At 36.2% G+C, this 22,022-nt stretch overlaps 1 protein-coding gene across 1 annotated transcript in view; it reads right to left on the bottom strand.

Annotated features, from left to right (window-relative positions):
* LOC123559649 (DNA polymerase epsilon catalytic subunit A-like) overlaps positions 1-20,959 on the bottom strand; it is a 105,137-nt gene extending 84,178 nt beyond the window's left edge. Inside the window, exons 1-16 of the mRNA XM_053552523.1 lie at positions 20,821-20,959; positions 14,385-14,511; positions 13,686-13,766; positions 13,156-13,293; positions 11,696-11,838; positions 11,472-11,540; positions 10,439-10,571; positions 5,866-6,084; positions 4,647-4,732; positions 4,194-4,313; positions 3,622-3,682; positions 2,982-3,053; positions 2,418-2,531; positions 1,444-1,656; positions 933-1,040; positions 478-606 (exon numbers count right to left, since the gene is read on the bottom strand). Of these exons, the coding sequence (XP_053408498.1) occupies positions 478-606; positions 933-1,040; positions 1,444-1,656; positions 2,418-2,531; positions 2,982-3,053; positions 3,622-3,682; positions 4,194-4,313; positions 4,647-4,732; positions 5,866-6,084; positions 10,439-10,571; positions 11,472-11,540; positions 11,696-11,838; positions 13,156-13,293; positions 13,686-13,766; positions 14,385-14,511; positions 20,821-20,882 (1,875 nt within the window). The 5' untranslated portion in view covers positions 20,883-20,959. The remainder of the gene's footprint in view (positions 1-477; positions 607-932; positions 1,041-1,443; positions 1,657-2,417; positions 2,532-2,981; positions 3,054-3,621; positions 3,683-4,193; positions 4,314-4,646; positions 4,733-5,865; positions 6,085-10,438; positions 10,572-11,471; positions 11,541-11,695; positions 11,839-13,155; positions 13,294-13,685; positions 13,767-14,384; positions 14,512-20,820) is intronic.
* Positions 20,960-22,022: the final 1,063 nt, after the last annotated feature.

The raw sequence follows: 22,022 nt of genomic DNA, 5'->3' as shown, positions 1-22,022 counted from the left end.
TTACTGACCACAGACAATCATCCTATCAAGATTGTAGGCCAAAAAATTCTTTGATGCGGAAATATTTTCAGGTGTCGGTCATTGAGACCTTAACATCTGGCCTTCTAACCCCCAAAACAACAGATGTCATCTACTGACCACAGGCAATCATCCTATGTAGTTTTACCATTGTGAGACCAAAAGTTATCAAGTTATTGATCAGAACCAACTGGTCTACTGACTGACCCAAGTGACCTACAACAGACGAAATGAAATACCCCCTTTTTCAGAGGCATAATCAACTGAAGTTGCCCACAAAACTTTGGACTGCAGTTTTTACATACAAGTTTTGTTTCCTTTGCAAACGAGTTACACACCAAATACATCAACATTCAGTAAACCTATGAGTTTGCTTGAATTAAAATGTCACATGAAGGTGTTAATTTCTGCACTCTTATTTCCTCAAAATTAACAGTATAATAAAATACACCAGATTACCTGCAATCTATTTGTTAGAATTATATTTGGGTACATAGCTCCCACATCTAAGTGATATATAATTGGGTTCTCCAGACGATTTGGGCAATCTCTTAACATAGACAATCTCTCTATTATATCTGTACATACCTGTAAATAGACAAATGAACATGCATGTTGAAGTTCTGTATACGTCATAATCTGTCTTAAACTTTGGATGCAATCTGTTACTGCACAAACCAGAGCTAAATTTTAAAACTAGATTGGGCAAAGTTTGCATTGCCAAAAATAAGGTTGTAAGTTCATTTGCATTGTAAATTATGCATTCAGCATTATTTTTGGTTATGTGGAAATGTAGACTACAGTAGTGCTACAATGTACAATGCATAAAACACGGACAGCACCCTCTGCAACATGTCGCATCATTTTACAATAATGGGAAATAGAAGATAATTCAATTCTGCAAATTTACATACTTCATTAAAATTTGAAACTTGATCCATGGGTATTTTCTCTTCCACCTCTATGGAGAACTTCATCGTCCCTTCAACCTTATCAATCAGGTTTTGAAATGCTTCTGGAACCTGTAAAATTATATTTAAGGCTATTTTTTGCACAGCAAACAATGTTGCTTTAAAGTTTACTAAGAAACAATATGGAATTAGATGGGGGTGATTTGTTGTTGTTTTTGCTACCCTCATCCCCCAATTTCCTAAGCATTTAAATCTTCAAAGGCAGGTCTGTAACTGGATCCAGCCACAAGTTTGTCACATTTTTCATTTGGCAGCAACAAAGTAAACTGATGTGCATATTCTCCATATTGCTTTCTATCAATGTAATGTGTTTCGTGAAAAAATACTTTTGTACAAAATTTCAGTTTGTGTGATGGACGGACTGACTGATGAACAACTCACTAGTCAGTAAAATATCAGGGACTACAAACACTGAGTCAAAACAAAAACAGAAAAAAATCCATAGAGAACATACCATCCTAAATCTGCATGGAATATCTGCTCTGAACACTCCGGATTCTAAAGCTTCCACATGACCACCAACATAAGTCTCAGAATCCAGCATATGGCCATCTTCTGTCAGTTTGTTCAGAATGGACTCCTGCTTGTTTGGAAACACAATATTTGCATGGTAGGCCTGCACCATCAGCAGTGCTTCACACAAGGTACCTGAGCCTTTTCTCAAAACCTTGAAAATAATAAACTCAAATATTTACTGCAGACTATACAGAACAGAATTAAACCCAGTGTGGTTAAATATTCAATTATACAAGTTTTTCAAACAAAAGCAATTAACTTTTGACTTGAAAGTAGCTATTAGGTTATTGCACAGTACAGTAACCCTAAAACTACTTTAAACAGATGAAGGGAAGTATTGCTAGGAAATGGGGAATTCATGTAGTTTGCCAAACATCTAATGGCAGTTTTAAGTGCATATATACATTCAAGAACCCAAGCGGGCAACTCCTAAAGAAGACTACTGATAACATTTCGTGGGAGAAAAAGGGTAAGATACAAAAGATATTCCAATTTCAGAAGCTTCCCTAGTTCATTTTAGAGTGCCAGATGTTAAACTCCCAAACACAGGACTGTTATCAGAATATTAGCTACTTTTTAGTTGGAAGAGTTCAGGATCAAACTCAAAACACCTGGTTGTGTTAAAGGCAGTAGGCATGCCTTGCTAAACACTCATTTATTTCAATGTACATTTTTTCATTTGCAAGTAGAAAATAGAACCACCGAACAAGTGCCATTACATGCCTCCATTCCTTAACCAGGGCCTTTTCTTTATACCCTAGTGGTCATGTACAGTTGTCTTTTACTCGCACAAAAGATTTCTTTAAATTCATGCAGTTCTACCCAATATTTACATCAGACTTTTATTCCCCTGTACCAATCAAGCTATTTTCCCCAATATAACAATCTCATTTTAAAAAGAATCCTCATTACCTCATCTGGTTCCATTGGGATGATAGTGCAGAGAGCAAAGATAAAGGGGTGAACATACTCCTGGTACAAATAGAACGTTGCAACAGCATCAGATACAGAGTAATTTGACAAAACCTGAAAAAGTTAAAAGGTTCTATTATTGTCATTACAAAGGTACTACTTACATTTATAAATAATGCAAAGGAATTTGTCTTTGATGCAAACTACACAATTTCTGTTGCAGGAAGAATTGTATCATTTCTATACAAATTTACTGCAGTTTGTTTCATTTTTTGTCTGGTTATGTCAAATGAACCCTCGTGTCATATGGAAGAATTTCAGCTTTTAACAACCAACCCCAGATGTTTCTCCCAAGCATTATTTTAGGCACTAACAGCTGAAATGAAACCTACACAAGTGAGGTGGTGTTGACCCAAGAAAAGTTACCATTGTGAGCATGCTTTAATGAATTTTTAAGTCTGAATAATGCAGAAGACTTTTTTATGATCATACTTAACTGACGTCTCAGAAACTTCTGTTTTCTACTTAAATCATTTTTCTCCACTCGTAATATATTCGACAAACCTGTGGTTCTTCTGTAGCCATGCGGCACATATCCTCGGGATCAAGTTCTGTAGGATCGTACCTCAACTTTGCCTGAATCGATATATACATATATGAATGTACATACTTTGTAATTTCTAGTCATTCATATGAACAGAAAGAGTATGTTTTTCAGTTAAAGTTTGATGTGAGAAAAATACTGAAATAGCACAATGTAAGTTGTACCAACAGTGTAAAATACCAGGCCTTTTTTCCATCAATTTGGGAATGCCACCGACACCGATGGAATTGGGAAAATGCTCTCGGAATTTGTCTTAATTGGGACAATTTGCAAATTACCAAAATCTACATAAATGTATTTTTGTGTGAAATATTAATGAATTGCATTTCAGTAATTGTTCAACAGTATTATAATTTACCTAAATATACATAAAAATTAGCAAAACTATCTTAAAACAGCAAAAACCCTAAAAGGTATAATCATTTGGGAATTTTGAATTCAACTTTGGGAAAAAACCATACTTTTTTGCATTGGGATTACCTCCTTTTACAGGAGGTAGATCTATAGGGGAAAAAAGCCCTGAATACAAAACTAATCAGATTTCTGACTGTAATGGATTTAATTTAACTATCAGCAAAAATGTGCAAGGTTACTTATTACCTTGGCAACTGCTTTCAGTCCCTGACTTCCTACTGGGAGGTAACTATCTCTCTTTACCCATCTGAAAATACAGATAAAGCTGGTCAGGAAGGTACTTTCCACAATGTCCACAGAGCAATAAAGGTTGCAGACTTCTAATCACTTGCACGCCACACCGCAGTTTAAAAGGTTTTCTATTTTTAAGTTTAGCAGACCCTAACTGGACTAAAGTACAACCATTTCAACAAAACTTCAGAGGACCTTGCCATGAAGTGATTCTGGCAATTAGTTTCAGACAGGTTTATGTAAATCGTGGATGTTGGAAGTTTAATTTCAATAGATCAATCCAAACTGTTACTCAGCAGAAACTGGATTTTTGTATTTTTTTTTAGTAAAAGTGGCCTTGACCTCACTGACCCCAAATTCAAATCTTTAGTCATACTGTAAACTACATAAAGGCCAGTTCCATTACATTAGCTGAAACATGCTGAAAGAAATGAAACTCTCGATGTTACCCATCCATCCACCAACATGGCCACTTTTGTGCATATTTTTGTCAAGGGCCAAAACACTGGACCAGGAACAAAACCTACCTGAAACAATCCATGTGTGTAGCTGGTCGTGACTTGTATTCTCCTTGACTATCTTTTTGAAAACCTATCTCAAGTGACATGTCCAATCCATGGAATGCTGCACGTGCTTCTACAAATGGCCTGAAAAATTGTTTGCAGCAGGGTGATTTATTAATTCTGGCTTTGACTAAGCCTATAGTTATGGTAATCACTTAATAGAGGTATTTATTCTGGTAATCAATCAAAAATATTTTTGCATAACAATATACCCTCTTTCTGAACTTGGAATGAAAATTAGCTCTTCAGCAGTAGTAGATACAATGATCTTAGCTGTATACAGTAGTTTAAGGTCTTTTCCCCAACACAGCAGTTTCCACTTGAATAATCAATTTATTTCTAAAGAAACGGGCAATAACACAGGTTACAGTACGGCAAATTTTTCAAGAAAGAATTTTATACAGTTTAGCTTCTTACCAATCAAACATGTCTCCATTGTATGTAGCAAAAATATGTGGTTTTACTTCCAAGATGTGGTCAAAGAAACGTTTCAACAGGTTAAACTAGAAATACATAACAAAACTGGCTTTTAACAAGAGAGCCATGATGGCCCTAAGTAGCTCATCTGATGCAATTCTTACCCCAAGGTAATCCAAAATCTAACTTGGACTAGATTTCATAGACAAATATTCTGACATCAGGTAGATCATAAAGCAAGTTTTCCAACAATCTTACAAAATGTGATACTTTTCTACCCAAGTGACCCAGTTGCTAATTTATTCTAGATTTTCAGCAAACACTGACCAAGCCTCATTAAGATCAGGTTATGTGTGGCATTTTGGATGTTAACAAGGTCTTTCCATGATCTGACCTAGTGATCAAATTTTTCATCTAGATAACACAGTTTCAAACATCATCCAGATTTTAGAGACAAACATTTTGACAAAATTTTAGGTTGATTATGTACAGAATGTGGCCTATAGTTTGTTAAAGGTTTTACTAGGACTGGACCTAGTGACCTTCCTCGAGACCTCTGGCAACCCAGTTTTGAACTCGAGGTATATTTCTTTGACAGTTTAATGATGATCAGGTAGGAAGTGCAGTCTCTAGTGCTTACAAGCTTTTTATTATAATTTAATGTAGTGACCTTGTTTTTTTACCTGAAAGGGCCCCGTTTCAACATGGCCTAGATTTCGTGGAGCCAAACATTGACATATTCAATGAATATGAGGTAGAAAATATGACCTCTTAATAGGTTTCTTGAAGATCACGTCTAAATAAAGACCTTTGGAGTGTAAACTTTCAACCTGTCGTCAATGGATGACTGACAAACACAGGGTGATCGCAACAGCTCACCTTGAGCACTCTGAGCTAAAGTGAGCTAGAAACAACACATCACATCTTGAAAGCTTCATGTTGTATAAACACGGACGATAATAGTTTAACTTCAAATGCATGTTTTCAATTTATAGTATGAACAACTGGAATGATACATCTTTAATTATTCGCTGTAGAAAGTATCAAGTGTTTTAAAGACTGGTAAAACTTCTATCTAAAATACTAGCATTGAAGCAAAATTTTAGAACTTATCATCTTCATGAATTCTCAAGGAAGCCAGCTTGGCGTTACATGAAAGTACTGGTTAACTGAATTTCAGAAAAAACCTCCTAACTAAATAAAAGCTAACAATCTTTACCTCATCAGATTCATTGAAGATCACAAATGGGCCTGGGAATTCTGGTCTTGGAGTATATTCGAAGTCCTCTATATCCTGTGATATAATTTCTCTGTTTGTGATCAAGTATCCCTGTCCATCTATCATATATGATATCATGATAATCTGGTCGATGGAGGAGTCTGGGAATTTCAGTGGTAGTTTAGTGGTCTCTATATCAAAGGCAAGCACTATCGGGTCCTGAAAAACATGCATTTTCAAGGCATTAATATTATGATTCAACAAGAGCTGTCTGAGGACAGCAACGCTCGACTATTCAACAGCCTTGTCAATCGAATGAATACAAAAGTCGATAAAAGGGGCATAATTTTGTGAAAATGGGAAAAAGGGTTATGGAACCTTCACAGAGCTTATCAGCTCATAAAGTGAACAAGTGCGTGAAGTTTCAATCCTTTCCCATAAGTGGATACTGAAATACCAGCTTACATACAAAAACTTAACCAAAAACTGCTAAGTCGAAAAAGGGGCATAATTTTGAAAAAATTGCAAAGTAGAGTTATGGGACCTACACAGAGCATGTCAGATCATGACAGTGAACAAGTGTGTGAAGTTTCAATCCGTTCCCATTAGTGAGTACTGAGATACCAGCTTACATACAAAACCTTAACCAAGAATTTCTAAGTCGAAAAAGGGGCATAATTTTGACAAAAATGCAAAGTAGAGTTATGGGACCTACACAGAGCATGTCAGATCATGACAGTGAACAAGTGTGTGAAGTTTCAATCCATTCCCATTAGTGGTTACTGAGATACCAGCTTACATACAAAACCTTAACCAAGAATTTCTAAGTCGAAAAGGGGACATAATTTTGTAAAAAAGCAAAATAGAGTTATGGAACATGTCCAGTGTAGGTCAGTTTATCACGATCAGTAAGTGTGTGAAGTTTCAATCCATTCCCACAAGTGGTTACTGAGATACCAGCTTACATACAAAACTTTAACCAAAAATTTCTAAGTCGAAAAGGGGACATAATTTTGTAAAAATGCAAAATAGAGTTATGGAACCTGTGCAATGTAGGTCAGTTTGTCACAGTGAATAAGTGTGTGAAGATTCAATCCATTCCCACAAGTGGTTACTGAGATACCAGCTTACATACAAAGCCTTAACCAAGAATTTCTAAGTCGAAAAAGGGGCATAATTTTGAAAAAATTGCAAAGTAGAGTTATGGGACCTACACAGAGCATGTCAGATCATGACAGTGAACAAGTGTGTGAAGTTTCAATCCATTCCCATTAGTGGTTACTGAGATACCAGCTTACATACAAAACCTTAACCAAGAATTTCTAAGTCGAAAAGGGGACATAATTTTGTAAAAAAGCAAAATAGAGTTATGGAACATGTCCAGTGTAGGTCAGTTTATCACGATCAGTAAGTGTGTGAAGTTTCAATCCATTCCCACAAGTGGTTACTGAGATACCAGCTTACATACAAAACTTTAACCAAAAATTTCTAAGTCGAAAAGGGGACATAATTTTGTAAAAATGCAAAATAGTGTTATGGAACCTGTGCAATGTAGGTCAGTTTGTCACAGTGAATAAGTGTGTGAAGATTCAATCCATTCCCACAAGTGGTTACTGAGATACCAGCTTACATACAAAGCCTTAACCAAGAATTTCTATGTCGAAAAAGGGGCATAATTTTGTAAAAAAGCAAAACAGAGTTAAGGAACCTGTGCAATGTAGGTCAGTTTATCATAGTGAATAAGTGTGTGAAGTTTCAATCCATTCCCACAAGTGGTTACTGAGATACCAGCTTACATACAAAACCTTAACCAAACCAGATGCCGACGCATGGGGGAGTCCAATAGCTCTACTATTCTTTGAATAGTCGAGCTAAAAATGAATGATCATTTTTAATGGTTTAGGAAGTAAAATGTTCTTAACTTTTGACCTTTCACTTGTCTGTGACCATGAAATGAACCAAAGGATACAACAGTTCTCATATGACCCATATGTAAAGATAAGCATATATATCGGGCATAATAAACTACATTTTTTTTGTATTTGGGTTTTACGGCGCACCAACACAGTATAGGTTATATGGCGCCAAACAGGACTACAAATTTTTGTTTCACATCTCATTTACATCGAAATAAAAACATGAAGTACGGAAAGTCTGATTTCTCAGATATGCAGGCAGACTATAACTAGAGATGCTTTTGAGAAAAGCGCATGTCTCCCACATTGCCTAATCATCTAAATAGTAAGTCAGCCTTTATATACTGTTTACTTAGAGCACATGTGCATGCGCTTTTTTGACACCAAAAGGACCTCTATCATGGTTCATACACATTCTTTCAGACAAAATTCCCTGACATTTCCCTGACTTTTCCCTGACATGAAAGCATTTTTCCCTGACTTTTTGGTTCGGTACGTTACAAACCAAGTCACCTGGTATGACTATTGTTATCTTAAAATGTGCACATTTAGTGGTTCAATTTTAAATGAAAAATAGAATGTTGGCCTCCACCACCCCTACAGCCAACCCTTACCTCCTTTTTTGACAAACATTTACATAGTTTAATATTTTGTTTGTTTATTCCAAATCAACTGGATATGGAGCTGGTGATTATACAAAACACATTGGCAAGCAAAATGACATGAATTATCATGCATTAAAAAGTAATCAAATACACTGTTTCAAACAAACAAATGTTTTTATGTTATGACCAATAGACAATAAAGCAATTACTTTTGGAAACCTGAACATATTAGCCGAATCGAACTGTTTTTCTGAACATAGCTTTACTAAATTACATTAAAATGGAATTGTCATTCTGATTACCAGTTAAAAAGAGTAACGTCTATAGGATATATACCATGCAAAACACCTTGGTAGCAAAAGCATGTCTTATTGTAGATAATATTATGTTCAATTTTATATATCGCACATTAAATAAGCCCTGCATAATTAAGTGACAGTATTGCATACTAATTATATACAAGCAAGCTGATCAGCCCCATATCCAGCACAACAGCATAAAAAACACTAAATGTTCACAAAATGTTAACAGATTTGTACAGGTTAAACAACTAGCTATAATACACATGGTTAGATTGAATTAACTAGTACTATAACAAAGGCAATGAATCTATAGGATAAGGATTCTATATAAAACAGCTATTAAGCACTGAAATATTTCATATTTACAAGCACAGGTTGCCACTGAACAAGACAACAATACAAAGGATTTAGGAAGTGTTCAGTTTCTCTTGCAGTGATGATATCTTGGCATCTAGCTCATTAAGATCCTTTTTCATATCTGTTGTCTTTGCCCAGAAAGCATTTGACTTGGAAAGTAATTCAATTTTCCTTTTCTTTTCAGCCTCCAGAGCTTAAAATTATGCTTTAATTGTTGTAAGTGTGATAGCTTTCATGAAAAAGGAAATATTTGAAGAAACTGCCTTAACCTTTACAAATTGTTGCCTAACCAGATCAGAAAATTCCCTGACATTTTCCAAATTTCCCTGACATTTTGTGAAATTCCCTGACAATTCCCTGACCTTGAAAAATTTTTTTTTTCCCTGACGCGTATGAACCCTGTCTATACTACTTATAAAAGTATAGGCACCAGTTTGAGGTAAAAAATGCACAAGAAATCTTAAGTGTTTTTTGGTAATTCAAGGGCCATACTTCCAAAGTGCCTGGGCCAATTTGGCCAGCTATCGAACTTGGCCGAGGTCTTATAATCAAACACATTTTGTTCAAGTTTGGTGAAGCTTGCACTTAAGAGTGCACATAAAGTGCCCCAAAGGGACTCCTATACTACTAATGATTAGTAGTATATGGGCCGTTTTAGCTCCCAAGACCTGAGCATATTTCAGTAATTCAAGGGCCATAATTCCGAAGTGCCTGGGCCAATTTGGCTAGATATCGAACTTGGCCGAGGTCTTATAGTCAAACACATTTTGCTCAAGTTTGGTGAAGCTTGCACTTAGAGTGCACATAAAGTGCCCCAAAGGGACTCCTATACTACTAATGATTAGTAGTATATGGGCCGTTTTAGCTCCCAAGACCAGAGCATATTTCAGTAATTCAAGGGCCATAATTCCGGTGCCTGGACCGATTTGGCTAGTTATCGAACCTGGCCGAGATCTTGAGGTCAAAAACATTTTGTAAAGGATTGGTGAAGATCGGATGAGAAATGTTCGTGCGGACAAGGTTTGTGACAGACACACAGACTGGAGTAAATCAATAAGTCTCCCACACCATTGTGTGGTGGGAGACATAATAAATACCTAAATAAGCACAAACATTTTTTGTTGACACTTCCATCAATTTATAACTGAAATATTTTAAGCCATCTGGACCAGTTTAAATCATAGGACAGTAAATAGGAATAGTATTAGTGTATAACTGAGTAGTACATTTGTAAAATGCACTCCTCAGACCTTTCCCCATAACACTGAGAAACCCTAAGGGGGACAGCCTGTCTGGTCCCAAAGACTACTTTTAAACTATGTCAACTGTCAGCTAACTGAAAGAAAAGATCGCATTATCTTTATATATTCATAGACTAATAAAATAAACTTACTGGTCGGTGTACAAGATCCTCCCTCCTGCTAATCTCTGGGGCCATGCTTCCTCTTCCTCTAATAGAGTACCAATGACCAACATTCAAACTACGATCAATCGAAACGCGCACATGATATGGCACATCATGTTCCCTGAAAAAATTAAACTACCATTGCAATCTTGATTGCATGCAAGACCCAACGAAAGAGCAATTCTAAAATTTTCTGAAACAAGGAACCAGTAGTGAAATTGAGCAACTCTTATTATGCGGAACATTTGTGCAAAGTTATTACAAAAGCCCTTTATGAATGGCAGTGTTATGTACTGGACACGAAACAGACCATGTAAACCTTAGACCTCAGTGTGACCTTGACCTTAAGAGCTAGGGGTCTGGGTTTTGCAAACGACATATATACCGACTCATTATGGGGAACATTTAAGCAAAGTTATTTCAAAATCCCTTCATGGCAGAGTTATGGACCGGACACAAAGTGTGATGGATGGAAGGACGCAGCCAATTTCTATGTCCCCCTTTTTTCTTTGAAAAAGGCAGGGGACAAAAAGTGATTTGAGAACCATGCTGGACTATTTGAAAAATAGGCAGAGTTTCAAAGATTTTCCAAGTTTTCCAAAAGGCAATACAGTAAGTTTAGCTGCAATTGGCTTGTTGGCTTAGATGTTCACTGTGGAGGATGGACAGACATCTAACAATAGTGACCCTTAAAGCTGGTTTCAAATTTCTTATCAGTACCTGTATGGATTACAGACATTAAATGGAAACAGAACTTGACATTTTTGGTGTGCAAGAAGGGAAATAGTTTGGTCAAGAGAAGTCAGTCATGACATCTGGTCTCATGACCCTTAAATTCAGCTTTATGATTCAAAATAACATCAGTCAATGAGATATCTAAGGGTAAAAAATCTTTTAAGGAGTAAGGAGACATTAAAACATTGCCATAAGATGAATCTTTCTAAAGACTTAACAGCTTTCTTTAAAACCCTGGACGGAAAATGACATTTTCCATCTGGTATTTAAAGAATCATATAAATACCTGATATCTATGATGTTGTCCATCTGATCAACAATTTTCCTGGATACTGCATCTTCATCATCCATGTAACTGAAATTTATTATATTCATATATAAGTGTAGGCAATATATCCTGTAACATTATTCATCAGATTTTATCCAAATACCAATTTACATCCACTGTAATGACCTTTGGGTAGACGTATTATCTAACATACTGCTGAAACACGTATGAACTATGATTACCTTGTATATATTTCATTTGATTTGTCTCTTTCTTTGTTTTTCCGCACAGCTGGATGAATCTCTCGCTTTACTTTCATCAAATCTTCAACAGATAGGAAAGACAACTTCAAATACTGTCGCTTTAAACCAACAAGATGATTTGCCTGAAAAGAAAAACAGATGACAGCATTTTTCTCAAGTGGTCACACAACCCTAACTTTAATTTGTTTTCAGAACTCAATACATTGCTTTGACATGGGGAATATGTTACATGGTTTTATCCTTGTTAATATGATTACTCTCCTGTTGTAGCACCCCTTTAAGACAACAAATGCAGTTCTATTGTAGAACAAGAGCACCACAATGCAAAGCAACACATACCCGTAGGTATGACCTTTGACCCCTAAGTGTGACCTTGACCTTGAAGCCAGCCTAAGAACATGTGCTCTGCATGTTGTCTCGATGTGGTGAACATTTGCGTCAAGTTTCTTTTAAATAATTAGAGGGGTTCAAGCGTTATAAGCTAAGACATTTAACCCAAAGTGTGACCTTGACCTTGGAAGAAAGCCATACCAGTGCTCTGCTTGTCATCTTGAAGCAGTTCATAAGTTAGAGCGGACACTAAATAAACTCATGACCTTTGACCCCTTAGTGTGACCTTGACATCAGCCTTCCAGAAAGTGTGCTCTGCGCGTCGTCTCAATGTATGGAACATTTGTTGCAAGTTTCTTTGAAATCTTTCAAGGGGGCCAAGAGTTACAGTGCGGACACTGAACTCTTGTATGACCTTTGACCCCAAAGTGAGACTTTGACCGTGAGCGAGACATCCAGAACATGCGCTCTGCATGTCGTCCCCATGTGGTGAACATTTGCGTCGTTTCTTTAAAATCCTTCAAGGGATTCAATAGTTACAGAGTGGACATGAAATTGCTAACAGACGGACACCGTGGGTATAATGTATTTATGGACTTTCAGGCATATAAAAATTCTAGCACGTGTTTCCCACTGCACATGTCCGAACTGTTGTTTTTAATCGATAAATTGGAAATTCTCAGGTAAAAAAGCGCACAAAATCAGCATCCTGAGACCAGCAATCTGCCAGATACATGCCGCTCCCTTTCATTTAAATCTCAAGATTTACCTTGATCTTTAATTGATGTGAAAATTCTCATCTCTGAAGGCCATTTGTTTCAATTTTGACACCCAACTTCCATGATGATTTTAATTGTACTTTTCTCACATGTCTTCAATCACTGGGCAAAATTATCACAACTGTCTGGTCAAAAAACATTATCTTTATATAATCTGTCCAAACTAAAAAGAAGATATTACTTGCTAATTTCAAGATGTATGAGAAACATTCAGCCATCATTCAGCTATGCACTTGGATATTATAGGTAATTTTTTTAATTATTTTTTTCCAGTAATTCTAATGATTTATTACCAGCTTTTTTTCTTTCAGAATAAATGTAGTGACATACCAGGTCTAAATCTTCTTTACTGACAGTTTCCACACTTGCAATCTTCCCAGAAAATTTCTTAGTAAGAAACGATGCCACCTCCCGTTCACAACTCTTTTTTGTCAAAACGTAGAAATATGGTCTGTACTGAAGTGTTGCCTAGAAACAGCATTTCAAAATAACTGTTACATTATGACATTAAAGACCTGCTCCAGTCCTACCTTTTAACCTTAAACTGTCTCTGAAAAAGCATGAAAATCCTGACTATGAACAGCGACGCCTGTCAAGATAGTCTTTATATAAATATAAAATACCTGTGGTTTTGCGTGCTAAAATGTGGCAGGTGGCCATTAACAATTGTAATCATGGGTACATACACACAACAGAATTTGAATAGCTGCGGAGCAGGGCTTTAAAGCTGAAGATGTGATCATTTTACAAGAAAAATCAAAGTAACAATATTTTCCAACCCTTCAAAGTGAAAACTATCACAAAGTCATACATTTACATGTTAGAACCAAGTAAGTGAAAATTTCTATGAGGAAGTTTACCTTAAATCTTCCTCCATCATCTTGGATAAAGTAGTAGTCCACTGCACTGACTAGCCTCTTGTCTTCATCCATTATGTCTGCCTGAAATTCAAATTCAAAATCCTTTTTGTGTTCACATACAACACATCACATGCTTCATGAAGTCATTTAATAGTAGGAGGACCTTAAAATGACAGTACAGACATGCTTGATGAAAATCCATAAAGTCCGATAAAAGTTTACTAGTTTTAGCACTTAAAGTTGAGATATATATCATCAAAACAAAGAAATATTTAGTTTACGAACAAATATCTTTACAAACAATTCACGGATTTAAAAGATCAGACAGACGATCAGGTCATAACTGTATTTAAAGACTGGGACTGAATTATCTTTCAAGAAACAAGAGCTGTCACTAATGGTGACAAATGCCCCCGCAGCGCCTTGACCTTTGACCCCAAAGTCAATAGGGGTCGTGTACACAATAAGTACTATCAGCATGTGAAGTTTGAAGGTCCTGGGTGCAGTGGTTCGCAAGAAAAGAGCCTTCATGCAAAAAGTTAACTTTGTGACTAACAAACGAACGGATGGACAGTTGAAAACTAATATGCCTCCCTTCAGGGGCATAAAAAGCTAGATAGTAACAAACTTTGACCTAACCAGTTGCATACGTATTGAGCTGCTTGATAACTATACAATGTGTGATGCAAAAGTACATACAGGGTGCATATTGATTAGCCATCCCACTTTCTCCTGTGGATCTTTGTATCGCTCATATCCAAATTTCAAATCCACTTCATCGTTGACTCGAGCTCGTGTAAGACGTTTCTCTGCAGACTCTTCCCTCCTAGAAAAACATTGGAAAGCATATGTTCAAATTTGTTTTGCCCCCCAAAGCCTCATCCTAAATTTTGGCAACATCATCTGTAAACAGACCTCGTCTGTTTATAGTTTATACTAATTTCTTTTAGCGGCCGACACCTTATCCACTAGACCACCACTCCCCTTTTTCTGACTCGATATCCCCCTCTATAAACCCCTCTACAATCTACATTAAAACTGCCAAAGCTTGCTCACATTTTTTCTGACATATACAACTATTCACGAGTATACAAGATTTTGAAAAAAAAAGTTATACATGTTTCTTACAGGTTTTACTTCTCCAGTTCTTGGTCAAATCTCAGTGAGGTCATGAATTATGAAATTTTTGCTGCAATGTCACTATAGTTAATTAAATGAATGCACAGGAGCCTGAAATTCTATCCAAAAGCCACGAAAAGTCTGTACATGAAAAAAGACTCCCCTTCTTCATATAGACTTTTCATGGCTTTTGGATAGAATTTCAGGCTCCTGTGATGAATGTAAGCAGGGTTTTCTCTGTGTCAGTTTTACTTTGCGCCACCAAATTCGCCAATCCAGTGTTTCAGATTAGCGGTCACCCAGTGCAACCAAAAATCGGACAATGCGTGTAAAAATCATAAGCTGGGAGCCCAGCTTGCGAGCTATTATCTGAGCCATCATGTTATGTAAATGCCGGATATAATGCAGCACGCACACCTGACCACTAGTGTTTCCTGCAGAGTCTAAAAGGGGCATGGTGCTTCCCTTGAAAAAGGGCACTTTTAATGCGCGGTTTGGCACTGAAAGGGCATTCGTCCAAGTACGCTTGCTGGCATCATTTTACAGACACCATTTTACATACTATTTTCACATTGCATTTGAGAATTTTTCATATCTCAGATATGGGGTAGATATTTTGTATTATTCCTTAGATAATGTTTACCATACTTTCAAACATTCTTATTTTGTTACCAACATGAAGTGCTGGCTTGCATTTTCAGAGACAGATATCAGGTGATATTTAATAAGCAACAAGTTTTATTGAACAAAGTTCTATCAATGCCCTACTTTATTTTGTCAATCATCACATACCATTTCACCATTGAATTACGTTAAGAGCATAGGCAGTTCGTCAAATCTACATGAAATCAATGACTGTGTACCTATATCGCTGATTAAACCCATTGTTCTTCGTTGTCAGTAAGATTTAGAAGACAAATCTACATGGAAAGTTACATTTTTCTTTTGTTTTGGGCATACGAAAACGAAAGTAGAATGCTACGTAAAAAGTACATGCTGTGAAATTTGCTAGATTAGATCGTCTGCCACTATTTTTATCAAGTTTCTGCGATACATACACTAGTTTGAATCAATGATTGACTATGAATCTGTTTTTTTTCTCTATCTAATCATACAGTATTAAGTAAAATAAACATACATGTGAATACCTATGGTTCATTGCGAATAATAATTCAAAATTTCGGCTTGCTTGAATGCGGCCGTGCACTTTCAACTTGAATTTCAGCCTTATAAAATTATTTTGACAAATTATTTACTAAAACAAAACTAGGGCCTTGCATTTTTAGTTTATTCATTTAAATCTCGATCAGGTTTTATAACTTAATCGCTAGGTTATCGGTTATTTTCATACCGATGTACGTTTTCAAATTTTCAAGATGGTGGCGACTTCTGCGTCGGCGCGTCATGAATGTGCTTTTGAAAGTACTACTTCGTAATTATTAAACAAGACATTTGTCGATTTTAATGAATTTGGTATCATTCTGAAGCTTAAATGTTTATCTTGTATTATTTTTATAAATGATACCCGTGAAGGAATAAAATATATCTTGTAGATAAAATCGATGTAAAACATTTTGAGTCTGGTCATTTTTCATGGGTTGGTCGGCGATCGGCAAAGGGCAAACATTCAACATTTTATTTTCAAAGGCCTAATGAGCGCATCAAAAATGTGCGACAATCAATCTACATTTTAACTGATTACAACCTTTTAAAATAATTATCTTTTAATCATGTGTTAACTGACCGTTTTCAATCATCTCTTCCGTAAAAAGGCTAAATGTAGCTTCTCCGCCGACGTGCTAAAAACAACAAATTTTCATCTACTGTTTCCAATTAAAGAATCATAAAACAGTAATTGATTGCATAATCCTGTCAGTTCTTAATCAGGTCATTCACGGTTGATGCATCCACGTGTCGACCTGTTGATCAAAGCCGCTAATTGACGGTACAATACACGGAACATGCCCCGCGGACATTGGCTATCCAGGCTGGTTTTGAAAGGGCACTTTTCAAGATAAATACAAAAGCCTGATAAAATAAAAGGGCACATGGCGCAAACGGGCAGCTTGAAGGGCAGCTTGGCGGCACTTCAAACGGGGCATGGCGCTGCGCCATGTTAAAAAGGCCTGCAGGAAACACTAACCACATCTTAAATGCCACCTTATCCTGTTTAACGGTACCCAGAAATCCGTTTCAGACCGTTCCACTTTTAGCTATTTCAAAATGCTCCAACGTGAAGTTTTTACAATTGTTTTAACTGCCACATAATCAAATCAGAATGTCCAAAGTTTGCATCAATTTGAATAACTTTTATACTGTCAATGACTGAGCGATACACGTCTGTGTTTGAAATATATTTTATATGGCATCCATTGTGGAAACAAAGCGAGTCAATTATTTCCACATTCGGGAACGTCTGTTAATAAAATCACAATTCAGTCCAGTTACTGTACTGCAAACATAATCCAGTTATCTGAATTGCGGCGAATGTAAAAAGCATAAGTGAGCCACGCGTTATGAAAATAAATTGGTCAACTCACTTAGCACATAAATCAAAGGCATGTTTGTCGCCTGTTGATAACAATACCAAATTAATTGACCATATGGTTATTGTAAAACAATGATCTCTGATTGGTAGAGAGCGCAAAGCAGCCACCGCAAACTCCGCCTTTGATTGACAGGCAAAATAGCTTCTGACAGGCTAGTTCTTTTGTGTAATCGGTAGGCTACGCGTTTGACAATTTCTTTAACATGTCGCGCTGCAAGAAATATTCTGATACCGATGTCATGGCCGCACCAATGCAACTAGTTTTACGATGTAAAACATGCAGTTTCCAGTTGTTTTTTATGTTAAGATGTAGCATTTTATTCAGGTGTTTCCAAACCTCCACCAAAGCCGTGCCTGCCTGTAGGAAGTAATTTGCACAGGTTATTACCAGTTACTATGGTGTGTTCATAAACAGCTCTTTCACTAGAGCTTATTAGTGACCTACTGATACTTCACAATATACGGTTGTTGCGTTCATGAAGTTAACTTTGAAGAGACTGTCAGTAACTTTACTACCGTCTGTTCTCGAAAAAATAAAATTCATTTCAGATTCTTATAATAAAATTCCTCGTTTTTTTAAGACCCTTCAGAAATTATGCATTGGTGGTTTGTCTGGCTTATATATGTCAATATTGTAATAAATTCAGAATTTATTCTCCCAATTATACCATTCAAAATTGAAATATAGCTGGGCTACCATGTTGCAAGCTGGGCTACCAAAATTTTCAGTCTAGGAGCCCAGTTTGCTACCAAGCTCAAAAGCTGAAGTGGAATTATGCGCATTTTTTTTAAAAGTAAAAATCCAGCTGAAATAGATGTGTAAAAAGGTTGGAGGAAATTATAGCTTCTGATCCAATATACCAGTACCAAATAACAAGTTTCCAAATATGACTTTTCTTATTTTGACTAGGGCAGTCTTTTGAAGAAAAGAATTATAATTTTATTTGTCCGATTTCTTTATTTCTAAAGCATCAACTTGAATCATCAAATACTTTAATATGTGGTATTAAACCGTTGTTAATTCAACACATTTAAATGCACATCAACCGAAAACTGCTTTTATAATACATTCACCAAAAACATACTATGCGCAGTAAGACGCACATAATGCCACTTTAATCTGAAAAACTGCAATCAGAAAAAGTTGCAAAGTGTTAGGGCCAAAATTGGAGCCAATAATATGTGTTTCATACAACTTTTGTTGAGATAAAACTAGTAACTAAACACCTATATAGTTATTAAAATTTATTTCAATCATTTAGAAATTTGTTATCATATAACAGCAAAAGCAAAAGGGACTTAAAGTCATTGTTTTGATTTTGCTACAAGCATTAACCAATGTGTATGTTATTTTCTAATCAGCTGGGTAGTTACACTTGTCGATCCAATTATACAATTAATTTGCCCCCCACCCCCACCCCCAAATGTCACTAGTTACTCAAAACACTCCTCTCGGTGTCGGTATGTCGATACATCCTGTTTTTTTCTCTCCACTTTTCGGGGAATTGTGGCGGGGCCCTAGCAGAAAATTGCAACGAAAGAATCCAGAAAAGGGGAAATTTGGGCAAAAGGAATCAAAATACATTTTCTAATACTACCACTTTTTTAATATCATGGTTTAATGACTCCAGATAGTTGCAGTGATTTACCAGTAAATATCTCTGCAATTTCCTAACATCTTGGACAATAACATTATTCTCAGTCTGGGTTTCACTATTGACCATATCGACATTATAGGATAAATCCAGTGTTCCGGTATTTCCGTAAATAGGGTCAGGGGGGCTGGCGAGATTAACCGATATACGGACCGTGTACAATATCAGCGATTATTTTTGCCAGAAGATATGATTTTAGGACAGTTCGTACTTTCTCACAATGAAAATAGTATTTTACAATCTCGGCAAAATTTTTTTGCAAAAATAATTTGTTAACCTTGAAAAATGCGAGTAATTTCACACCTTCGGTATAGAGCAACGGAAGCGGCAGTGTAGAATAAAAAATAAAATTTCAAAAATAAATGAAACTTAAGGATATTTTTGCTAAATCTTGATGATAACAATGTTTTATGATAATCTGCAATACATTTTAATTCATATTCTTTGTTTAAACCTTGGAAAAAGGATAATATTAAACACTACCGCGATACGGCGTAATGGCCGATACCCCCACCACCGTAAAACCGGGAACGGGTGTTTATTGGTGGGTAATACCGGAAAACGGGATTTATCCTACAATGTCGATATCGAGAATCACTGTTGGTATCTGAATTACTTTTTGGACAATACTGCCTCTTAAGACTCCGATACACTTGCTCAGGGATTTTTTTACCGTTTAGAAACTGGGGCCCGGGGCCCATTCAGTTGGGAAAAATGACGCGTAAAACCTGAAAATTGGGAAATACAAAAAATAAGTTTTACAATCATACAACCTTTATTTCAGCATTGTTATTGTTTGATGTCATATTATAAGTCTTTTGTTTAATATTTTTTGTCTTTTGAAAGTGTCTACTAAACTTTCTGGTATTTCTTCAGTGAGAAACTTGCAGACACTCAACGGTCAGTAACGGCCCCAAAATCAGCCTTAAAAAATCCCTGCTTGCTGGCGGTGATACTGGGAAAATGGAGGTGGAAATGTTTTTTGATGCACTGGTCGAAAGGGCTAAGACGCTTTCCTAAGGAGGTGAAGGCCCCTGGTTTTAATCCTGGCTACTCCCATTGCGGTGTGTCCTTGGGCAAGGCACTTTATCACGATTGCCTCAGTCGACCCAGCTGTAAATGGGTACCAGCAAATTGCTAGGAAAATAAAAAATGTAAAATATCAATTTAAATGAACTTGAGACTTAGTGATATGAGTTATGTCAGGTCTTATATTTAGGACTAGGGGTAAGGTATAATTGGTTTCAACTGTTCTCAAAAGCTCTACAAAGCTTATGTTAATTGTTTCATAAAGCGACGGTAAATTGTAAATAAAATTTACCTTTATGCAGCCATCCAGATGGCTTACGGAAGGTCGGTGGTTCTACCCAGGTGCCCACTCGTGATGAAATAATGCACAGAGGGGCACCTGGGATCTTCCTCCACCATAATTTAAAGCTGGAAAGTCGCCATATGACCTATCATGTGTCGGTGCGACGTTAAATCCAACCCCCCCAAAAAATTTGATTTATGCAGACAAAAGCGGTGATAAAATTTATGAGGAAATTGCCTTCTGTGACAAACTATCGAGCACAGCTCTAGTGTATAGAAAGGCATAAAAAATTACGCATATAATACAGTAGTCTTGTGATCACAAACAGTATTTTTTGCCATCCTTACTCTTTCGAAGCTTAGTTAAATGTTCGTACCTTAACAACTGCACTTTACCACCGGTCGTCGATCATGGCGGCTGTTTTCGATTCGTTCTTTGTTAAAATGCTATGTAACCCAATACAATAAGAAACTGTAAATTTCTAACATTCAAACTACTTACCCAGATGTTAAATCATTTTGTTGTTGTTCATTTCTGTATTTTCCACTGTTTTGCAGCACCATTTTCAAAATATTACCCTTTATCTACACGATCCCGACCTCTCAGCTTTCTCGCTGGCGCGCGGCGTGTTCCCGGTAAAAGTTTGTCTTTGGCGCGAAAAATCAATCCGACCTTGACAAAAAAACCTATACCATACTACTGTAAATTCATACTACTGTATCTTCCTGTTTGTGCCGTTATAAGTTTTTGCGCATTGAGCCTGCAGCCATGCTCTATTCTTCCCATGTTAAGTCAAAAAGATATTTGAGGAAAGTAGAAAAGGTATTAGTGTTTAAAGGAAAAAATGGGTGTGGGGCATTGTTTAATGATTGTTAGAAAGGGAAATAGATAGAAAGGGAATTAGAGTTTTTCCATGGATATCTTGTTATAATTATCTAGTTACAAGTTTTCAAATCACTAAGGTCTTAGGAATTTAGGGAAATTACTTATAATTAATGACTTTTGCAGGACATGATAAAATGTTATTAAGTCAGACAATGACTTGCGCATTTAAAAACAGTTAATTTTAATAGCAAATTTCAAACACATGTACTTCCAACATGACGCCATATTCAATAACCTATTTTAAAACCACAATCTAAAATACAACAGGGTTGTTTTAACAGTAGCTCGATCTGGAATGCTGTATTCGGTCACCGGCTCGAGTGGATTTTTGCCGGATCGGATCTCACGAGGCTTTGTTTGTAGTTTTGTTGTTGAACGAAATCTTCAATGTTTATCGATATTAAAATGGAACTAAGTGAAGTTTTTATGTGCGCTATAATAGCCTATTTATAGAACTATGTTAGGTCATGCTTATTAATGAAAGTGGTCCGGCAGCATACAATACGGAAGGTACAATATGGAATTTAAAAGGTACAACACGGATTTTTTTCTGCCTGTTTATATTTAATTGTGCCGATTATTTTACAGAATTTATATAAGTATATAATAAATATAATAATTATCAAAATGATGTTAGAGCTGATTTTTTTTATTGTAATGTATTCTCAATATTCATCACTTTTTATAGTTAATTAAATGTCTATTATTTCTCAAAGCAAAATAAAATATCAAATGACAGGAAAATTAAGAATATAAAAGTCCGAAATGTATTATATTTTAGTTGTACTTTAATCAGGCCAAGTATCCAAACACTTGGA

Source organism: Mercenaria mercenaria, chromosome 10, assembly GCF_021730395.1.
Source record: "Mercenaria mercenaria strain notata chromosome 10, MADL_Memer_1, whole genome shotgun sequence".
NCBI lineage: Eukaryota > Metazoa > Mollusca > Bivalvia > Venerida > Veneridae > Mercenaria > Mercenaria mercenaria.
Note: the sequence above shows the minus strand (reverse complement) of the source record. Positions and strands in the feature narration are given on the sequence as shown.